The sequence below is a fragment of the Monodon monoceros genome, unplaced genomic scaffold (assembly GCF_005190385.1).
Source record: "Monodon monoceros isolate NGI ecotype Baffin Bay Population unplaced genomic scaffold, NGI_Narwhal_1 Super_Scaffold_7, whole genome shotgun sequence".
Taxonomy (NCBI): domain Eukaryota; kingdom Metazoa; phylum Chordata; class Mammalia; order Artiodactyla; family Monodontidae; genus Monodon; species Monodon monoceros.
The window spans coordinates 66,691,192-66,710,027 of NW_021703784.1; the positions used below are offsets into that span (position 1 = coordinate 66,691,192).

An 18,836-nucleotide genomic window follows, 5' to 3' on the forward strand; every position below is an offset into this window, starting at 1 on the left:
CTAGTTGTCCCAGCAACACTTGTTGAAAAATTTTCTTTATATATTCTGTACATGGTTGGCTCTTAAATGTTATGAAATCAGTTTCTACCTTTTAAGATGTGAGCATTAAATGAAACAACATGTATGAATGTGCCTTGCATCACACAGGGCATAGTTGGCTCTCAACGAGGTCTTGGCACGCTTGTCCAAAAGCAATTGACCATATATATGAGGATTTATTTCTGGACTCTCAATTCTATTCCATTGATCTATGTGTCTATCCTATGCCAGTACCACGCAATCTTTGTTACTAAAGCTTTGTAGTAAACTTCGAAATTATTCTTCTTTCTCAAGATTGTTTTGGCTAATCTGGATCTCTTGCATTTCCATATGAATTTTAGGGCCAGCTTATATATCTCTTGTACCAAAAAAGCCAGCTGGGATTTTGGTAGGGATTGTGTTGAACCATAGATCATTTTGGGGAGTATTGCTATCTTAACAATATTAAGTCCCCTGAACCATGAACATGGGTATTTTTCTACTTATTTAAGTCTTCTTTAATTTCTTTCAGCAATATTTTTTTAGTTTTCAGAATACTGGTTCTGCACTTCTTTTGTTAAATTTATTCCTAAGTATTTTATTCTTGTTGATGCTAGTGTAAATGGAATTGCTTTCTTGGGTTCATTTTTTGATTATTCATTCCTAGTGTGAAGAAATAAAATTGATTTTTTGCATATTGATCTTGTACCCTGCAACCTTTATGATCTCATTTATTAGTTCTAATAGTTTTCCAGTGGATTTTTTAGGATTTTTCTGTATACAATCATGTCATTTACAAATAGAGGTAGTTTTACCTCCTCCTTTTCAATCTGGATGCCTTTTACTGAGGCCTGCTTTTATTTTATTTATTTAATTTTTTAAAGATTTTTTTTTTTGATGTGGACCATTTTTAAAGTCTGTATTGAATTTGTTACAGTATTGCTTCTGTTTTATGTTTTGGTTTTTTGGCATGTGGGATCTTAAGCTCCCCTATCAGGGATTGAACCCGCACCCCCTTCATTGGAAGGCGAAGTCTTAACCACTGGACTGCCAGGGAAGTCCCGTGAGGCCTCTTTTTAAATGAGATCTACAGTAGTTATGTTTAGTTGTCCTTGCCATCTATTTTCTTTTTTATAGTACTAATTTTTATACTACTAATGTTAAGTATATACAAACTAATGTATTAAGATCCTAATATGTCAATTCTAAGTAATTATTGAGTTTAAAAGGATTTTTTGGCCATTTTTGGTATTTTATGTATATATTTTAAATTCTAGGGGAAATACAGAATGCATATAATGCAGGAAAAATTGAAGTTACTGACTCTGATATTGGTAATTAAAATCTTATCAGAATTAAATATATCTTTATCCATACATTTAACTGTCTTGTTTTTACTTTTTATAATTATTTTTAAAAGTAACTCTAGTGTGGGTAATTCTAAAACTCAATTTAGATACAAAATATAAACAACATGAAAATAATTAGGTATCTTTATAATATCAATAGTGTGGGTTAAAGTCATTATGTTAAAACATTCTTGTGATTGCAGCTGTTGAGTGAACTAAATTATGATAAAGTCCTTTTGGACTTTGACAAGCCAGGGCATTATTCTGAGTTTCCACTGGTGAACACACCAATGAAATTTAGTATCTCTCTAATATCTTTGTGGTTTTATTTGCTGTCTACTCTCAATATAGTTTATTATTTCCTTCTTAATACTTTAAGATCCCTTTAGCAAAAACAATCTAGTGACTATGTAAATGGAGACAGCCACCCAATTACAAAAAAGGAAGAAACAAATGTAAGATATTAAGGACACCCCTCAGTTTTCCATGCCTTTTCAGTTTTCATAGTTTTTCTTTACAGTATTTTATAAGGGGCTTCATGGAAGGAAAAAGAAGAGGAAGAAGGGTTGTAGTCAGGGTTACAAATGAAAGGTAATCTATCTGGATAAGATTTGAAAAGCATCTATGTTGAATAGCTTACTTTGTTAATATATTAAATTCCTAAGTCTCTATACTGTTTCATGAAATGTTATTCTCTAGGTTGGTTTTTCCTGTTACCCCGGCCATTATATCTAACCATTAAATAACAAATGTTCAGAAAATCAGAGGTTTGGCTTTTTAATTTTTTTTTTTAAACGCACACTTCTCCAACACATTTATTTCTTTAAAGGAATGGATTTTCAAGAGAAAAAACATGGGGCAGAGAGGTATGGAATAGAAAATACAAATGTAAGCTGTTTTGCTAATTGCTTTATGACCACAACAAACTAGTCCAGAGAATGCCCTGTACAAAACAACACAATAAAGATCGAGGTGTTCCCTTAGGCAAAGCTGAAGATGTCAGTCTCTGGTATTTGGAATTTAGGTTGCAGTCCTTGTTTTTGGACGGATCACTGGGTGTGTGGCACAGTCCATGCTTTTAACCAGATTTGAACAGGAGAATGGCCACTTGGCCCAGGTAGAAGTAGATGAAGTGTTTGGTTTCATGTGTCACATAAATACCGAAGTTCCTCCCCACGATGCAATGCCAGGTGGGGTTATACTTCTTGTCAAACTGCTTCTTGATATGGGCCGCAATGTCCTTCTCTATATTGTATTTCTCCAATGCCTGAGTAGCACACTCCACCGAGCCCTGTTGCATCTCCTCCGACATATCGGCATTTTTGATCACAGCCTTTCGGTCACACATGGTTACCTAAGAGCAGGGTCTGGCCCACTGCAACGGTCTCCTGGGGGAGGGGCTGGCGAGGCTCAGACCCTTTGAGAGTAGCGATCCCTACTGAAGCCATAGTGCATCTATCAATCAGAGGTTTTAAAAAATTATCACTAGCTTGAGTAACAGCATCATGAGAATCCTGTCATGTCCTGTAAAGTGAGTGACTTCAGGGTCGTGTTTAACACTATTCCTCTCTATTAGCATGTATGTTGGAAATAGTATACTATTTTATGTCCATGTTTATAAATAGAGTCTATTTCTTAGGTAAGTCAACAAATAAGATAAATAATGATATTACCTGTGGGAATCTCCTTCTTAGCCTCCTTGTGAGGATATTATGTGTAATGCTGGTTTATTTTGCTTTTTCCTCAGATTCTAACGGTAGAATTAACCCTGGGCGAATTGCTTACATTTCTTCGAGGAGTTGCTGTATTCCAGATGAGAGCTATGGCTGCCTGTCTTCAAACATTCCTGCATTGGAGTTGATGGCTCTGTACGTGGCAGCTGCCATGCATGATTACGACCACCCAGGGCGGACAAATGCATTTCTAGTGGCTACAAATGCCCCTCAGGTAGGAACTACTTTTTCAGAAAGTTTAAGGAGTGGTTCTGAAATTTTACAGCCATGCTGTATTTCACTTTGTAAACCATTCTTCAGTTGAATCATTTGGCCGTTGGATAATAACACACGGCAGTGATATGACATGTGCTTGTGCTGAAGAATTAGGGGAAAATCATCTTCAGCTGGAAAATAAAATGTTCCTGAAAGAGTAATTCGCTACTTTTATGAAATTCTGGAGTCTTCGCTGTCAATATCTTTGCCTTTGATCAAATTGATAAGACTTTGACTAGATGTAAGACTTACCCTTCCTTCTAGCAAGATCCTTCATATGCCTAAAAGCTATAATGACTGAGAACTGTTATTATTTTTGTTGTTGTCCTCTTTTTTTCTCTAAGACATACCATAATATGCAGTCTCTTAGGTCTGCATATATTCATATATGTAAAAAATCTTCTAGTACATTATTTTTGTATTCAGTACAGCTGACAAGGTGCAAGATTCCTTTAGGGTCACAATTTGCATAAGAGGTAGGAGTCCCCAACAAATGGATATTGTAATTGCGATGACTTTAAACTTTAGGACTTGGAACTAGATACAGTCAGCCCTCCACATCCAGGGTTTCTGCCTGCATGGATTCGATCAACTGCAGATCAAAAATATTTGAAAATTTAAAAAATTCCAGAAAGTTCCAAAAAAAGCAAAACTTGGAATTTGCTGCACACTGGCAACTATTTACATTGTATTAGGTATTATAAGTAATCTAGAGAAGATTTAAAGTATACAGGGGATGTGCGTAGGTTATATGAAAATACTACATCATTTTATTAATAGACTTGAACATGTGCAGGGGTCCTAGAACCAAGTCCCTGCAGATGCTAAGGGATGACTATACTTGGTTTTAAGCAGAATTTAGTGTGGTTGTGAATTTTTGTTTAGGCTGGTGATTCCTGAAATGTCAGCTTTGTATTTCTGCCTGCCTGCCTTACAAAGAGCAAGTTGTCAATGATTGTTTGCTGAATTCATCTTACTTCCTCACTTTGTTGCTCTGTGTTCAAAACTCAGTTCTGATTCTTTCATCTTTTATAGCCATTCTCTGTGTTCCTTTTCTCATTTCTCTGACACACTCCCACTGCTTAAAATATAGGAGATAGATTCTCTACCCAGAACAAGAATAGGATTCAGAGAGAGAAGATTAAAAGTGCTATGTAAAAAAAAAAAAAGTGCTATGTAATTCATTTTCTCCAGTTAGACTTCATCTCTTCATAGCTCATGATTTCCACAGGTAACTTTTAAATGAATTTCAATCTAGATATTAATATTTTTCCACTTTCTAAGAATTGCTTTGGGAGAAATTTCCCACTAAGGAACACATTTCCTCATTTGCAGTCCCATTCTGTTAGAATCAGATGCCCATTTTCTCTAGCCTAGCACTTCACAATCCTAGTCCTATGGCAAGTCACAGACCTGGGCAGTAGTGGCACAGTGGAAAAAGTACTGGTCTTCGGATTGAGAGACCTGAGTTTAATTTCTGGTTACCTACTATTAGCTGTGTGACATTAGGCAAGTAACGCTTATCTTTCTGAACCTCAAAATATGTACCTGATATGACTAAAAGAGATAACATTTGGAAAGTTTTCTACTGAATCAGATATCATGTAGACAGAAATTATTTACTATTCTATTCCACCCTCTGCTTTCATTCTCTCTTTATTAGCTTTGAGTATAGGTGAGTCAGACTTGTTTATTACCTCTTCTTCAAGGATATTACAAGTTAGTGAATACTAGTGTTGTCTTGCATGCAGATAATTGAAAACAATGACACATGAATGTAATTTATATAAGTTGTATACTCAAAACTGTTGTCCTGATCAAAATACAAACATGAAGTCTGGACACAATCAGTAACTATGTGTTATTTCTAAATTCTCATTGTTAAGGACTGCCAAGAGATGAAGCAATGGAAAGGGCTGGACTGGAAAGGAAATTGATCAGAGTTCAGCTATGAAAAAGTGTAGCCTTTTACCTAGTCTCCTTGCTTACTTCCTGCTCCCCTTCAGTCTGGTTTCAACACATAGCAGCCAGAGTGGCCCTGTTTAAACGTGCATTACATCACTCTCTGTTCCAAGCCCTCACTCCTAGTAAAAGACAGTCATTACAGTGGCTCAGAAGGCCCTACACCATTTAGCCCCCAGTAATTCTCCTTTTTAAATTCACTCAGATCTAGCCTCACTGGCCTCCTTGCTGTTTCCTTCCATGTGCTGGCACACTCCCTTTCTAAGAACCTGGTCAGTTTCTGTTCTCTCTGCCCAGAGTGCTCTTTCCTCAGACATATATTGGGTTAGCCAACAAGTTCATTTGCGTTTTTCCATAACATCTTACAAAAAACCCTAACGAAGTTTTTGGTCAACCGAATATATAGCTCACTTTGTCACTTCCTTCCACCTGAAATTTCAAAAGCCCCTCCCTGGCACTCATTATGTTCCTCCCCTGATCATAACAATGGTCATTCAGCATACTGTGTATTTTGCTTGTGTATTTTGTTTATTCCATGCCTCTCAGAGGAGTATAAGTTTCCAAGAGGGCAGGGATTTTTTATCTCTTTTATTCCCTAATACCTAGAATGGTGCCTAGCACACAGAAGGCATTCAGTAAAAATTTGTTGAATGTTGAAGGATCCCTAATTTCTTTGCTCTGCAGGACCGCTAAGCTTGTCTGAAATACACTCCGTTGTTCCCAAAGTGATGAAATTCTTGAGACCTTCTTCAGCTAGTGCCTGTGAGATAAGGACTCTTTTATGAAAGCCTGAGGCCTAACCTGTTTATTAGGTAATAAAGCAGTCTCTCTCATCTTAGGAAGCTCAATAGGTCTAATCAGGCTATAAATAGTGAAAGATATTATTGCTCTGGTATATGATAAAAAGGGACAATAGTGTATATCACCACCAACTGGATCAAGCATTCTTCATTCTCATGGTAAGAGAAGTGTGTGGGAAGACTTAGGAGGATTATTTTGAATCCTTGCCATGAGAGAAGGGGAAACATTTAGTCAGCTTTATCCTGGAGGGATGTCAGTATTAAAATTCTAAGAGATTTCTGAGCTATTTCCAAATGAATAGTTGGCTGAAAGATGGAGATTAGTGACTGAGATGTTAGAGTTTGCAGAATATTTTGATTTGGGGTAAAAGTAAACAAAACTTTGAGAATTGTAGATCTGAGACAGTCATAAATGTTTGTCCTCCCAAATATAGATCAAGATGGTGACTAAACAAGTACATTTTTCTCCTTTTCCTCCTGATCAAAATATTAGTAAGGGATGAAACTCATTACAACAGAGAGGAGTTGGCGGGAGGATATTATCACCAGTAGGTTAAAGAATTTCATACTGTTTCTGGAAAATGAAAAACATGTGGGCAAATATTACGAGATTAAAGTATACTAGAAGGGGGCTTCCCTGGTGGCACAGTGGTTGAGAGTCCGCCTGCCGATGCAGGGGACACGGGTTCGTGCCCTGGTCCGGGAGGATCCCACATGCCGCCGCGGAGCGGCTGGGCCTGTAAGCCATGGCCGCTGAGCCTGCGCGTCCAGAGCCTGCGCTCCACAACGGGAGAGGCCACAACAGTGAGAGGCCCGCGTACCGCAAAATTAAAAAAAAAGTATACTAGAAGGGAGCTGAGGCCTAAGTGGAACCCTAGAGACTTCTGATGCAATTTGCCTTTGTCTGCTCTACACACACACACCTCCCATATAACACACACCACACACCTTTAAGCAAAGCTACTGTATTTACTGCATTTACTTCCAGGCAGAAAACACATATCTTAGATATTGAAGAAAATGGCCAGGAGAGATTTAGTACTCCAGAGTAAATCCTTCTCATTTTTGAAATCACACTGGTAATTCTAAAGCAAAACCTGCTAGGTAAACAGGCCCCATCCATGTTTACAGGATTCCTACTCATCCTTCCCAATTAAAGAGACTCAGCAATAAAACATACACAAGGCTATTCAATGCATACTATGAATATTATTGAACAAAACAGGCAAAAAAAATATTCTGCCCCTATGGAACTTACATTCTAGTAAAGCAAGAAAAAACAAATAAGTGTGTGTGTGTGTGTGTGTGTGTAAAAGACAGAGAGATGATTATGACATAAGTGCTAGGAAAAAAGTAAAACGGGAAGAGATAGTGCTGGCATAAAAGGATTATTTTCATGTTAGAGTTCTGTATCCAGCTAAGCTACAGTTGAGTGTTAAGAGCAAAATAAAGAGTCTCAGGTATGCAAAGATTTTTAAAAATCATGTTCCATCCATCCTATCTGAGAAAGTTACATAAAAATGTGTTTTAGCAAAACAAGGGTGATAACTAAGACAAAGGGTCTTAGAAGATAATGGGATTACCAGAAATTTTAGAACCCAGAACTTGAGAGTAAAGGAATCCCCAGATGACACCTGTTCATCAAGACTATTTCTTTAAAGAGAAGTACTTCTTTATAAAAAAGTAGCTTCATTGTTTTCTACTGCACCTAATTTGTTTACTGCCTCTATTGGATTTTTTTTTAAGTTAGGAATATTATTTTTTTTAATGAAAACAGCCTTTCTTAATCCAAGATTTTTCATTCAGAAAAATTTAAATACCTTCTTTAATCTTATGACTATGACCTAGAGATTTTTCTGTTTCCTCCTTTTTCTTGTGTTTCAAAAGGAGACATTTGTTCAGATTTGTCATAGTCTTCCTGTTTGATCAAAGTCTTTATGTCTGATGGGTTTTTGTTAAGATTAATTACGTCAGAGTTTGTATTAAACCCCTTTTCAAATCTTTTTGATTCAGAGAGGGTAAAAGTAAACTTTATGATCAACTAATTTGCTTTGCCATGTTAGAGAAGTATTTGCTTGTGGAGATAAGGATGGGATCCATAACTAGAGAAAGCAGGTAGCAAGTTGCTTTAGCAAAATTCAGAGGATGTTAGTTACTGCAGCTCTAAATTAGGGGGGAAACTGTCTTCCTTTTCTAGCTGTCATGGCGCTCTCAGTAAAAGCCAGCTGAGGCTTCATTATCTGTTTTACCTGGAATGTTTTCCTCACAGAGTTTAAGCTTGGCTTGTTGCTCTATGTGCAAGCTTCCAGTATTCTTCTAAAGCAGAATTTGCCTCCTTACTGCTCCATGATTCTTGCCTCCACTCAGCCATGAGGTAGAGAGTTGACTGGGGTCCAGCAGGGGACTCCTTCTACTTACTCTCCAGGTGGGTTTTTCCTTCTTATGCAATGACTTAGATGGCCTTTCCTCAATCCATTCCCACTTTTACCATGTCTTTAAAGCTTCCAGTATAGTGATTATATCTAGATTCTAATATTGACTCAGATTTCTTTTGGTCCCCATTTTATATTTCTTTGGTAAGGTCAAAGGGTAATTTGGATGCTGCAGGAATTCTGAATTACTAATTTTTTTTTTTTTTACTGATCTCACTAGCTGAGAGTTTAAGTCAGCTAGCTTTACAGGACACTCATTATACATTGTAATTTATTGAGCTGGGAGTTTGATTACTTCTTCATGAACAAAGCTATTCTATCAGTCTTTACTGGATTTAAGCATGAATTAGTTAAATCACAATTAAATGCAAGTTGACCCCTTAGGAAGTCTTTGAAGTTTCACATGTATGTTTTAATTTGATACGTATATTGTAATATGATTACCACCATAGCGATAGCTAACACCTCCATCACATCACATAATTAACTTTGTGTGTGTGGTAAGGACATTTAAGATCTAGTCTCTTAGCAGTTTCTTATTATATAATATAGTATTGTTAATTATAATCACAATGCTGTACACTAGATCCCCAGAACTTGTCTTCAAACTGCACATTTGTACCCTTAGACCACCATCTCCCAATTCCCCCACCCTCTGGTAACAACCTAGTTCTGCTGTATCTAGAGTTCAGTCTCAAGATTATTTGTAAGTGATATCATACAGTATTTGTCTTTCTCTGACTTATCTCACTTAGCATAATGCTTTCAAGGTCCACCCATGGCAGGATTTCCTTCTTTTTCACGGCTAAAAAATATTGCATTGTGTCTATATATATTACATCTTCTTTATTCATCCATTGGTGGACACAGATTGTTTCCAGCCTTTTTATGACTCACTGCAAAGTTTAAATCATATCATTGCTAACATAAAAATAAATGATGTAAAAAAAAATCAAATGGTAAGTATCTATGCTTAAATCTAGACTATAGCTAATTTTCACAAATATGTAAAACAATCTCATTAGGCTCAGAATATGCATCTTAACTGAGACTGCGCAGTATTTTTATCTGTCCTTTTCCATTAGACAGGAAGCTCTATGAAAATGGGGACAACGCTTTAATTTTTATACTCATCCGTTAGCACTGGCTATGAGAGTTCTTTTAATAATTACTATGCTTATTTAATAATTTAAAAAATTGCTTGCTTGTTAGAGATGGAAGAAGCTTTAAAAATTCTATATAATCCAGTGGTTTTTAAAATCTGTATTCCCAAATCCTAGACTACTGAGGTAGTACCTCAGGGTCTTCCACTAGAGTGAAGTGGGAAAAAAAGTGAATAAATCTACACCACTTGAACCAGAGAATTTGTGCTTTTACCTGCTTGATACTTCTCTGACTCCCAGGCACTGTGTCAGTTGGGAGTATAGGATGTGCCCTTCTCATATTTGTGGGTCTCTGACTCACCACACACAGTATTCCAGGTTCCTCTCCTTCATGCTTTAGTCAGCATGTTCATTCCATGCTGGCTAAAGAACAGTAATATATCCCTAAACCTGCTCTCTCTGTCCCTAATGACTTTATTAACAGAAGATTTATTTTAGAAGGTTCACTGATTTAATGAAGTTGACCTCAGATATCAACTTTACATGTCTTGGTAGGCAGCGTGGTGTCTGCAAAGATGAACTTTGGAGACAAATTACCCTTTCGCTTACTAGCTGTGAATGCTGGAAAGGTGTACCTTATCCTCTTTGCACTTGTCTACTCATTTATAAAATTATCAACCCTTCTTTACAGGTATTAACATGCCTGGCATGTAGTAGGTACTCATTGTATTCTTCCAACCTGATCCTAACTCTGTTTATTATTAAAGTTCAGTATCTTTGAGATGCCTGCCTCATTTTTCTTATTCCTTTTTAGGCAGTTTTGTACAATGACAGATCTGTTCTGGAAAATCATCACGCTGCATCAGCCTGGAATCTGTATCTTTCTCGTCCAGAGTACAACTTCCTTCTTAATCTTGATAATGTGCAATTCAAGCGCTTTCGTTTTTTAGTCATTGAAGCAATCCTTGCCACAGATCTTAAAAAGCATTTTGATTTCCTTGCTGAATTCAATGCCAAGGTTTGTTATGCAAATTAATTCCTGGTTTCAAAAGCAGAAATTATTGTCAGTGTTACTGACAAAAGTTATTTTTTTGTTTTGTTTTAAATTTTGAGAGTTTATTTGATCAAAAGCTGATTTGAATCAGGCAGCATCCAGTCTAACAGAAAGGAGCTCCAAGGACCAGTATAAAATGAAAGACTTTTATAGGCACAAGGGGACAGGAAGTTATACTGGGCAAAAAAGCGGGTTGGTAATTGAAAAGTTACTTTTCTTTGGGGGATGGCCAGGTTCTATCAGTCAGATTACCTAACTGATTAGGCCATTCCAAAAGGTATTTTTTTAACATTAAGTTAGAATAAATCTGAAGTCATGAAGTCATGATAAGTCTGACATAATACAATATATATGCCAGTATTTTTAAAAAATTATAGCATGTCCAAAAATACTATTGCTTGCTACATTTCCAATTATGTCAATTGAAGCTTTTAGGGACAGATTTGAGAAAGTTGTGCAGTGCCAAGTAAGGCATTTTATGAAGTTAAAGATGTGTTTCTAAGAAGCCAGTTATGCCTACTTTGCTTCACCTGTTACCCTTTATATTATTAAGTGTTTAACTGGCTGGTGTGGGTCTGGAGAAGTACGTGAGAATAAGGCACTCATTGAACTACTGTTTATTGGGATTGCCCACTGCATGCAATCGTCATAGTGAAGAATAAGGAATGAGCAGATGGAAGTCCCTGTACTCACTGAGCTCACATTCACTGTGGAATTGAGAATCACTGCCCTTGTGTGATGGTACTAATGGGAGCACGTTCTATCCCTCAGAAGTTGGGGTGAAAAAATGTTGAGAACCACTGCTTTAGATTCCTGAGGGAAGGATGCCCCACCTTCTGCAGGCAGGAAATCGTTTTCTTGATAACATTTGTGCCCTAAAGGAAGGTGTACCTTCAGGGTAGAGGAACAGGTATCAAAGGAGTACTAGATTCAACCTCCTGGAAGGAGACCTATATATGTCACTGATGTGATATTGATAAAATGTTCACAAAAATCAGCAAGAAATTTGAAATTTCTTTAAACTTATTTCATCGCTGTATAGTTCTATTAACTTTTATTTTTATTTAATAAAAATTCACTTAAGTCAGAGTAAATAGAAGTTTTTATAGGTGAAAGATTATCTAGCCCAAAACTTTTGAATCTGTGTTCCTCAGAGATTTCTATTCTGTAGTCTCTCAGAAAAATGTCACATGAGTGGGGCTCTAGACTACACAATTTCTTTCTTTTCTTTTTTTTTTTTTGGGCCATGGGGCGAGGCTTGCGGATCTTAGTTCCCGACCAGATTGAACCCGGGCCACGGCACTGAAAGTGCAGACTCCTAACCACTGGACAGCCAGGGAATTCCCTAGACTACACAATTTCAATCTAAAGAGCTCACCTTTCTTTTAACTGTTTTCTGTAGTGGTGGTCTACATAAGAGTTCCTTTAACAAAACGGGTGGATGTCAGAGAATTCCCTGGTGGTCCAGTGGTTAGGACTCAAGGCTTTCTTGGCCGTGGTCCTGCTTCAGTCCCTGGTCGGGGAACTAAGATCCTGCAAGCTATGCAGCATAGACAAAAAAAAGAAAAAAGAGGGGGGTAGACGCCCCAAAAAAATCTACCATCACAGTAAAGTTCCAAAGCCACTGATTTGGCCTATTCACTTTATTTCTTACAAGAGGAAATTTGAGTTCTTGAAAGGCATGGTAATTTGCCTGATAACTAGCATTTATTTAAATAACAATGTTAGCATTTACTATGAACTGTGAATTTTTCTTTGTTAATCCTCATGGCAATATGGCTAGATTGATATTTTTCCTATTTTATAGATGAAGAAAGGTGGACTCAAGGAGCTTAAGTAATTTTTCCAGCATTATGCAATGAATTAGTAAATCATTCTGAGTCAGGATTTAAAACCATAGAGATTAGCTTGTAAGACTTGTGTTCTTTCAGCTATATAGCATGTTGTCTTTTACAGTTAGATCCTTAAGTGTTCCTTTTTGAGACAGAAATAGTTATAATTCTTATATGATTTGTTTTTGCATATACATATATACTTTATATTATATACGAATGTGTTAATATACACAAATTACATTTTTCTCTGGTAATCACAAATATTGAAACCCATGGTTTGTTGTTCTGCTTGTACAGTGCTCTACTTCCATTGAAACAAAACCGTAAATGACACTTCAAAGGGAAATTTAACCCATAGAGGTACATGTTATGGCACAAACCAATTAAAAGCAGCATTTATTGAAATTCCTTCCTGTCCTTTGGACAGGAAACAGTTTTAAGACAATTTGGTAAAAACAAAAAACTGGGGAATTCCCTGGCAGTCCAGTGGTTAGGACTCCACGCTTTCACTGCTGAGGGTGTGGTTTCAAACCCTGGTTGGGGAACTAAGATACCACAGGCCGTGTGGTGTGGCCAAAAAAAATCCCCCACAACAAAAAACTCCTGTGCCCTCAGCACCTAAAATAATTCTGTTTTTCCAAACTAGGCCAATGATGTAAACAGTAATGGTATAGAATGGAATAATGAAAATGATCGCCTGTTAGTATGCCAGGTGTGCATCAAACTGGCAGATATAAATGGCCCAACAAAAGTTCGAGACTTGCATTTGAAATGGACAGAAGGCATTGTCAATGAATTTTATGAGCAGGTAAGTTGAAACATTAGATTGGTGGGACTTTTAGATTGGTGGACTTTTCTGCCATCTGAAGACACTACCCTTTGGGTTTGGACAGCTACATTAAATGCTTGAAATGAGTTGCTTTAACCAAAAATGGGTTGCATTTGCTCTGGTCTTAATATTTTCTCAGCTCCTTTGCCTTTGTTTCTAAAATTTAAAAACAGGGAGTTCCCTGGTTGTCCAGTGGTAAAAGAACCTGCCTTACAACGCAGGGGACGTGGGTTTGATCCCTAGTCAGGGAACTAAAATCCCACATGCCACAGGGCAACTAAGCCTACACGCCACAACTACTGAGCTCGTGCACCTCAACTAGAGAGAGAAAACCCACACACTACAACCAGAAAGAAGCTCACACGCCACAACGAAAGAACCCGCATGCCTCAACAAAGATCCCATGTGCCACAACTAAAGACCCAACGCAGCCAAAAATTTAAAAAATAACAATAAATAATCTTTAAATTTTAAAAACAAAAATAGTTTATTGCCAATCTGGAGTGGGTTGAATGTACTCCAGTCTAGAGCTAAGGAAAGACTACATATGATTCCAAGGTCCCTTTCAATCCTGAAAACCTATAGCCTAGGATAATTTATTTCCAGAAGAAGTTGTTTAATTGATTCAGGGTATACTTAGATTGTATTTTTAAAGTATCAACCCATTTTCAACTCTGCTATAGAAAGACTGCCTTAGATACATCAACTAGGTAAAAGTCCTGGCAGAGGGTAAGAAATTAGCGCTAGAAATGGGGACAAAGTAGATACTTAGTGGCTTTCAAGTTTCAAAAATATAAACATGCTCTTTTCTCATATGTTTTTAATCTTGTCTTTAAAATAATCCTACCACTTTGCAGTCTTTACCACTTTTCTGTCCAATCTTGAGGCTCCCTACAATGTAGAAAAATACTGATTTCCCCAGACGCCTAATATTTCATTATCTCCAAAATAACAAATACATCCTCTTGACTGGAATTGCATTCCTTGGGAATCCTTACTAGACCTACTAATCAGGAAAGATCAAGATGTTTACCAAGTGAGACTTCTGTGACAGGGCTTTCTTTACCAAGAGTTGCTACTCTAGTAGGAGTGACGAAGGTGAGCCTATAAACTGCACACTTATCTGTTATACCTTGTCACACCCAGATTGTATTGAATGACCAGTAAATGTAGTGTCTTTCACCCACCTTAGCTGAACATCCCAATACAATAGTGTATACTCTGCTGTTTACAAGTCAACAAAATACCATACTGTGTAATCATGAAAATAGATTAGTAAAATCTTAGCAATAATCTTCGAATACTTTTCACTGATACATTTGAACTAAATTGTATGTAATTTGGGGTAATAAATGGTTATAAATATTTACCCTAATTCGTAGACTGCAGTATGTATAGTAGTGTTTGCATATTCCCATCCTCATTCTCAAAGATAATTGAAGACTGCCTCAGGCTTCAGTTCAGGTTCACAAAAGAATTTTATGCTAAGGAAAATGCTGTCTTTATATTATCTGTACAAACAGTGGTAATAAGAAAGTGGTAGTATATGCCAATTTTAGAAAACCCACTAATTCAGTGAAAGAACATTAGAAAATTTCATTTAGACCCATTTTATGATATATTTTTAAAGTATAGAGAATTAATTCTTATTAAACAAACTTGGAAGCCATGCCTGAGGTTGAATCCTGGCTCCTCTTCCTTGCCAGCAATGTGACCTCGGGTAAGTTCTGTGCCTCAGTTTCCTCATTGAGAAAATAGGAATATTGATGGTACCTACCTTATAAGGTTGTGTGAGGATTAAATGAATTAATTTATGTAAAGTTCTTAGAACAGTTCCTGACACATAAGTGCTCAATAAACTGTTATAATTCCAGATCACTAAAAACAATATTTCAGACAGTTTCACTTAATCTTTCTAGGTTTCATTATTCTTATGTCAAAGGAGAAAAATGCCATCTGATAATCCTACCACACAGTGGTCATGAAGGTTAAATGTACTAACCTATAGGAAAGTCAACTGTGCTTATTAAAAAACCTCAAGATAATTTTAACAAAGCTCAGTGGTGGTTCCTTCAACAGTTAAATGTATACTTTTCTTTTTAATATGATCAGGGAGATGAAGAAGCAAATCTTGGTTTGCCCATCAGTCCCTTCATGGATCGTTCTTCTCCTCAACTAGCAAAACTCCAGGAATCTTTTATCACTCACATAGTGGGTCCCCTGTGTAACTCCTATGATGCTGCTGGCCTGCTACCGGGTCATTGGATAGAAGCAGAAGAGGATGATGATACCGAAAGTTGTTATGATGAAGAAGATGGTGAAGAATTAGATACAGAGGACGAAGAAATAGAAGACAACCTAAATCCTAGTAAGATATAAGGATACCGTCATTTCTTTAATGTTATTAATTACCTGCAAATGTCCATTTAATTTGGATTTGTTTTTAAGATACAGATTCAGTAGTTATATCTTAAGTAAGTACTATCTAAATGTTCAGCCTGAATAGTCTCCTTTTGAGTAACTACTGCTTGGGTACCACGCAAATGCTGTCACACAACAAGCATTCTTAGTGAAAGTAGCATCTCTGGAAGTGCTGTCCTCCAGCCAGTGCACTTCAGCAGTCTCTACCTGTGCACACATGATGGGGCTGTCGCCAAATCTGAACTTATGTGAGCTGGCTGGTCCTAGTGGCTAGTCCTCCTTTGCCTAACCCCTCTTCACACCACCCTCCCCTGTTAACATGCCCTTCATATAGACTTGGGAAATAGTTCATTCAACACAGTTGGGAGAGGAGGAAAATACACATTATCTGACTCTAAGAGGAAAACCAAGTTTTGTGGCATTATGGCTTTGAACTACCAAACCGTAATGCATAGTTTTTCTATATAAATCAGTGAGTATAAATGGAAAATGAAAAAGACATTTGTCATCTTTGTAACTAAAAATGAAATCAGTTATTTGCTCTTTAAAGTAGGATTTAAATTATATCTAGCTAATTATTTTTTTGTTTGTTTCCCAAGCATGCTGTAAATCAGAACAGATAAGACAGCTTGAAACAAGATAACAAAGTACTACCCCCACCCTACCTTGTGTTCAGGAGTAGCATAGTGAAGAGTAATCTTATGGCATTTTGGCATTACCATCTGATGTCATCTTGGGAAAGTTGATTGGCTTCTAAAAATTATTTGTATTCACCAAAATTTTGATAATTGTGTTTAATTCAATACATTAAAAAAAATCCCTAAAAAGGATGGTTTTTAACTTTGCATTGTTATTTATCATTTGAAATTTCAGTACCATCCTCCCTTCTCCTTGAAACTCCCACCCCACCCCATCTTCCCTAATCCCCTCTCTTCTTTATTTTTATCCAGTAGCACTTAACACCATCTAACACACAAGTGTCTTGCTTCTTTGCTTATCTTGGTTTTCCCACTAGAAAGAGAGCCCCATGGTGCAAGGATTATTTTAATCTTATTATAACTATAACCCCAGTGCTTAGATAAATGCCTGGAATATATCAGGCACTCAGATATTTATTGAATGATTGAATCATATTGCTATGATTAGAATACATGTGTGTTAAATTTCACAGAACCACAAAGAAGGAAAGGCAGACGGCGAATATTTTGTCAGCTAATGCACCATCTCACCGAAAACCACAAGATATGGAAGGAAATCATAGAGGAAGAAGAGAAATGTAAAGCTGATGGGAATAAACTGCAGGTGGAGAATTCTTCCTTACCTCAAGGAGATGAGATTCAGGTCATTGAAGAAGCAGATGAAGAGGAAGAGAGACAGCTGGAATAAAAGAAAAGGCATATTGAAGAAGCCCTGAGGGCCGTGCTCAGTGCCGAAGTCATTGCCTAGTGCTCACCACGCTGACTTGGAACCGACTGCACCTAGGTGGACAGGCGCTAACACTGTGAGAGGATCCCTGCTGTGCCGGCAGTTTCCCACTCCCATGCACTTTCACCACACGGACTAAAAGTATCCTTAGAGCTTGGTTTCAGTTGACTTGTGTTGCCAAGCCCTTACTTAATGCCTTTACTGGTGTATAAATATTAACACTTTGTCATAATACTGCTTTGCTGGCTAGAAGGCTCTTATTTTTCATGAGGGGGGAGCTATAACTAAAAACTCAAGTGACTCACTTTAGTTTCCTAAGTGGCCAGAACCTTTTCCTTTCTTGAAGACAGGATTAAAAAACAACAACAAAAAATGGGAATTCCCTGGCGGTCCAGTGGTTAGGACTCGGAACTTTCACTGCCATGAATCCCTAGTAGAGTTCAATTCCTCATCAGGGAACTAAGATCCTGCAAGCTGAGCAGCACAGCTGAAAAAAAACCCAAAAACAAAAACCCCACCAAAAAACATGATTCATATTGTACTTCCAAATGTGTCTTTTATGTCTTTGAATGTCTGGGGGGGAATGTCTGTGCCTATCTAAAAAAAAGAAATCCAGCGTTGCCTTTCTGAGGGATCTGTTCAATGCAGTATACCGTTCAGTGCTGTTCTCCAGATAGGTTTATCCATGAAGGACTGAGTAACCTTTGTTATATTTAACAAAATCCAGGTGCATCAATTTTTGATGCTTTTTACTGTTTTTTTTTTTTAATCTACTATGTGTGTGTTCTTTCTGCTCAGAGCATTCAGGTTTGCTGTGGACATCAGAAGTCTGAATTCCAGTCTTACTGACTTTATATCCCATGGTTGAATTTTAAAGCTGTTTAGGTTTAACAATGAAGGAATTTTATTCTTTAGTCAAAACTGTTCTTATTTTAACTCTTGCTCAGGATTAGTATTTTTAAACACTTATTTTAATATAAACACAGCACAGATTTGTCAGAAGAAAAAAAAATGTCCTAATATCAATGTTAACCTTTTATGAAATGAGCATTATTCTCTCTTCTTAAATTTGAGACTAATTAAAGCCAAGGAAAAGGAGATGTCTGTCTTTTGCCTTAATACAAAAATCAAATGCAATTAATCCTATCAAAGATAAAGAACAAATGAAATAGCGTGAGCTCTAAAGGTCACATACATTGAATAAATAATTGAATATGTGCTTAATCTTTAGATCCATATCTTGGGTGTTGTGTGTTACTGTAAAACTGATGCTCATCTTTCTGTTAGTTTCCTTCTGCCTTGAGACTACATGAAATGACCTATGACTACTCAATACTTCTAGAGCTCAACTGCAAGTCTAGTTTCTGAGATAAAGTAAATGGTGGGAGTACTTATTTTTTATATTTTAAAAACCTAAACATTTTAGTAAATCATTTTACACAAAAGCACATTAAGATAATTACAAAGAAAATGGGCCATATTTACAATGTTTATAAACTTGTTAGGGTCCAGATATATACCCTAGTTGTGAAAATTTTTTTGAAGATATAAAATGCAGCCAGAATGACAGCAAGACGGTAGACCAATATTTTCCATTATTTTTGGAGACTGTATTATATT

General features: G+C 36.9%; 2 protein-coding genes across 3 annotated transcripts in view; one reads left to right on the plus strand and one right to left on the minus strand.

Moving 5' to 3' along the window:
- The window catches only part of PDE3B (phosphodiesterase 3B), a 172,800-nt gene extending 155,230 nt beyond the window's left edge, over window positions 1-17,570 (plus strand). For both annotated transcript variants that reach the window (XM_029206981.1, XM_029206982.1), the window contains exons 12-16: window positions 3,115-3,314; window positions 10,467-10,670; window positions 13,188-13,349; window positions 15,483-15,738; window positions 16,963-17,570. In XM_029206981.1, the coding sequence (XP_029062814.1) occupies window positions 3,115-3,314; window positions 10,467-10,670; window positions 13,188-13,349; window positions 15,483-15,738; window positions 16,963-17,177 (1,037 nt within the window). In that variant the 3' untranslated portion in view covers window positions 17,178-17,570. The remainder of the gene's footprint in view (window positions 1-3,114; window positions 3,315-10,466; window positions 10,671-13,187; window positions 13,350-15,482; window positions 15,739-16,962) is intronic.
- On the minus strand, window positions 1,833-2,829 carry LOC114886478 (dynein light chain 1, cytoplasmic-like). The gene has a single exon (XM_029206983.1). It carries the CDS (start codon window positions 2,713-2,715, stop codon window positions 2,446-2,448), a length of 270 nt encoding a protein of 89 aa, XP_029062816.1. The 5' UTR covers window positions 2,716-2,829; the 3' UTR covers window positions 1,833-2,445.
- Window positions 17,571-18,836: the final 1,266 nt, after the last annotated feature.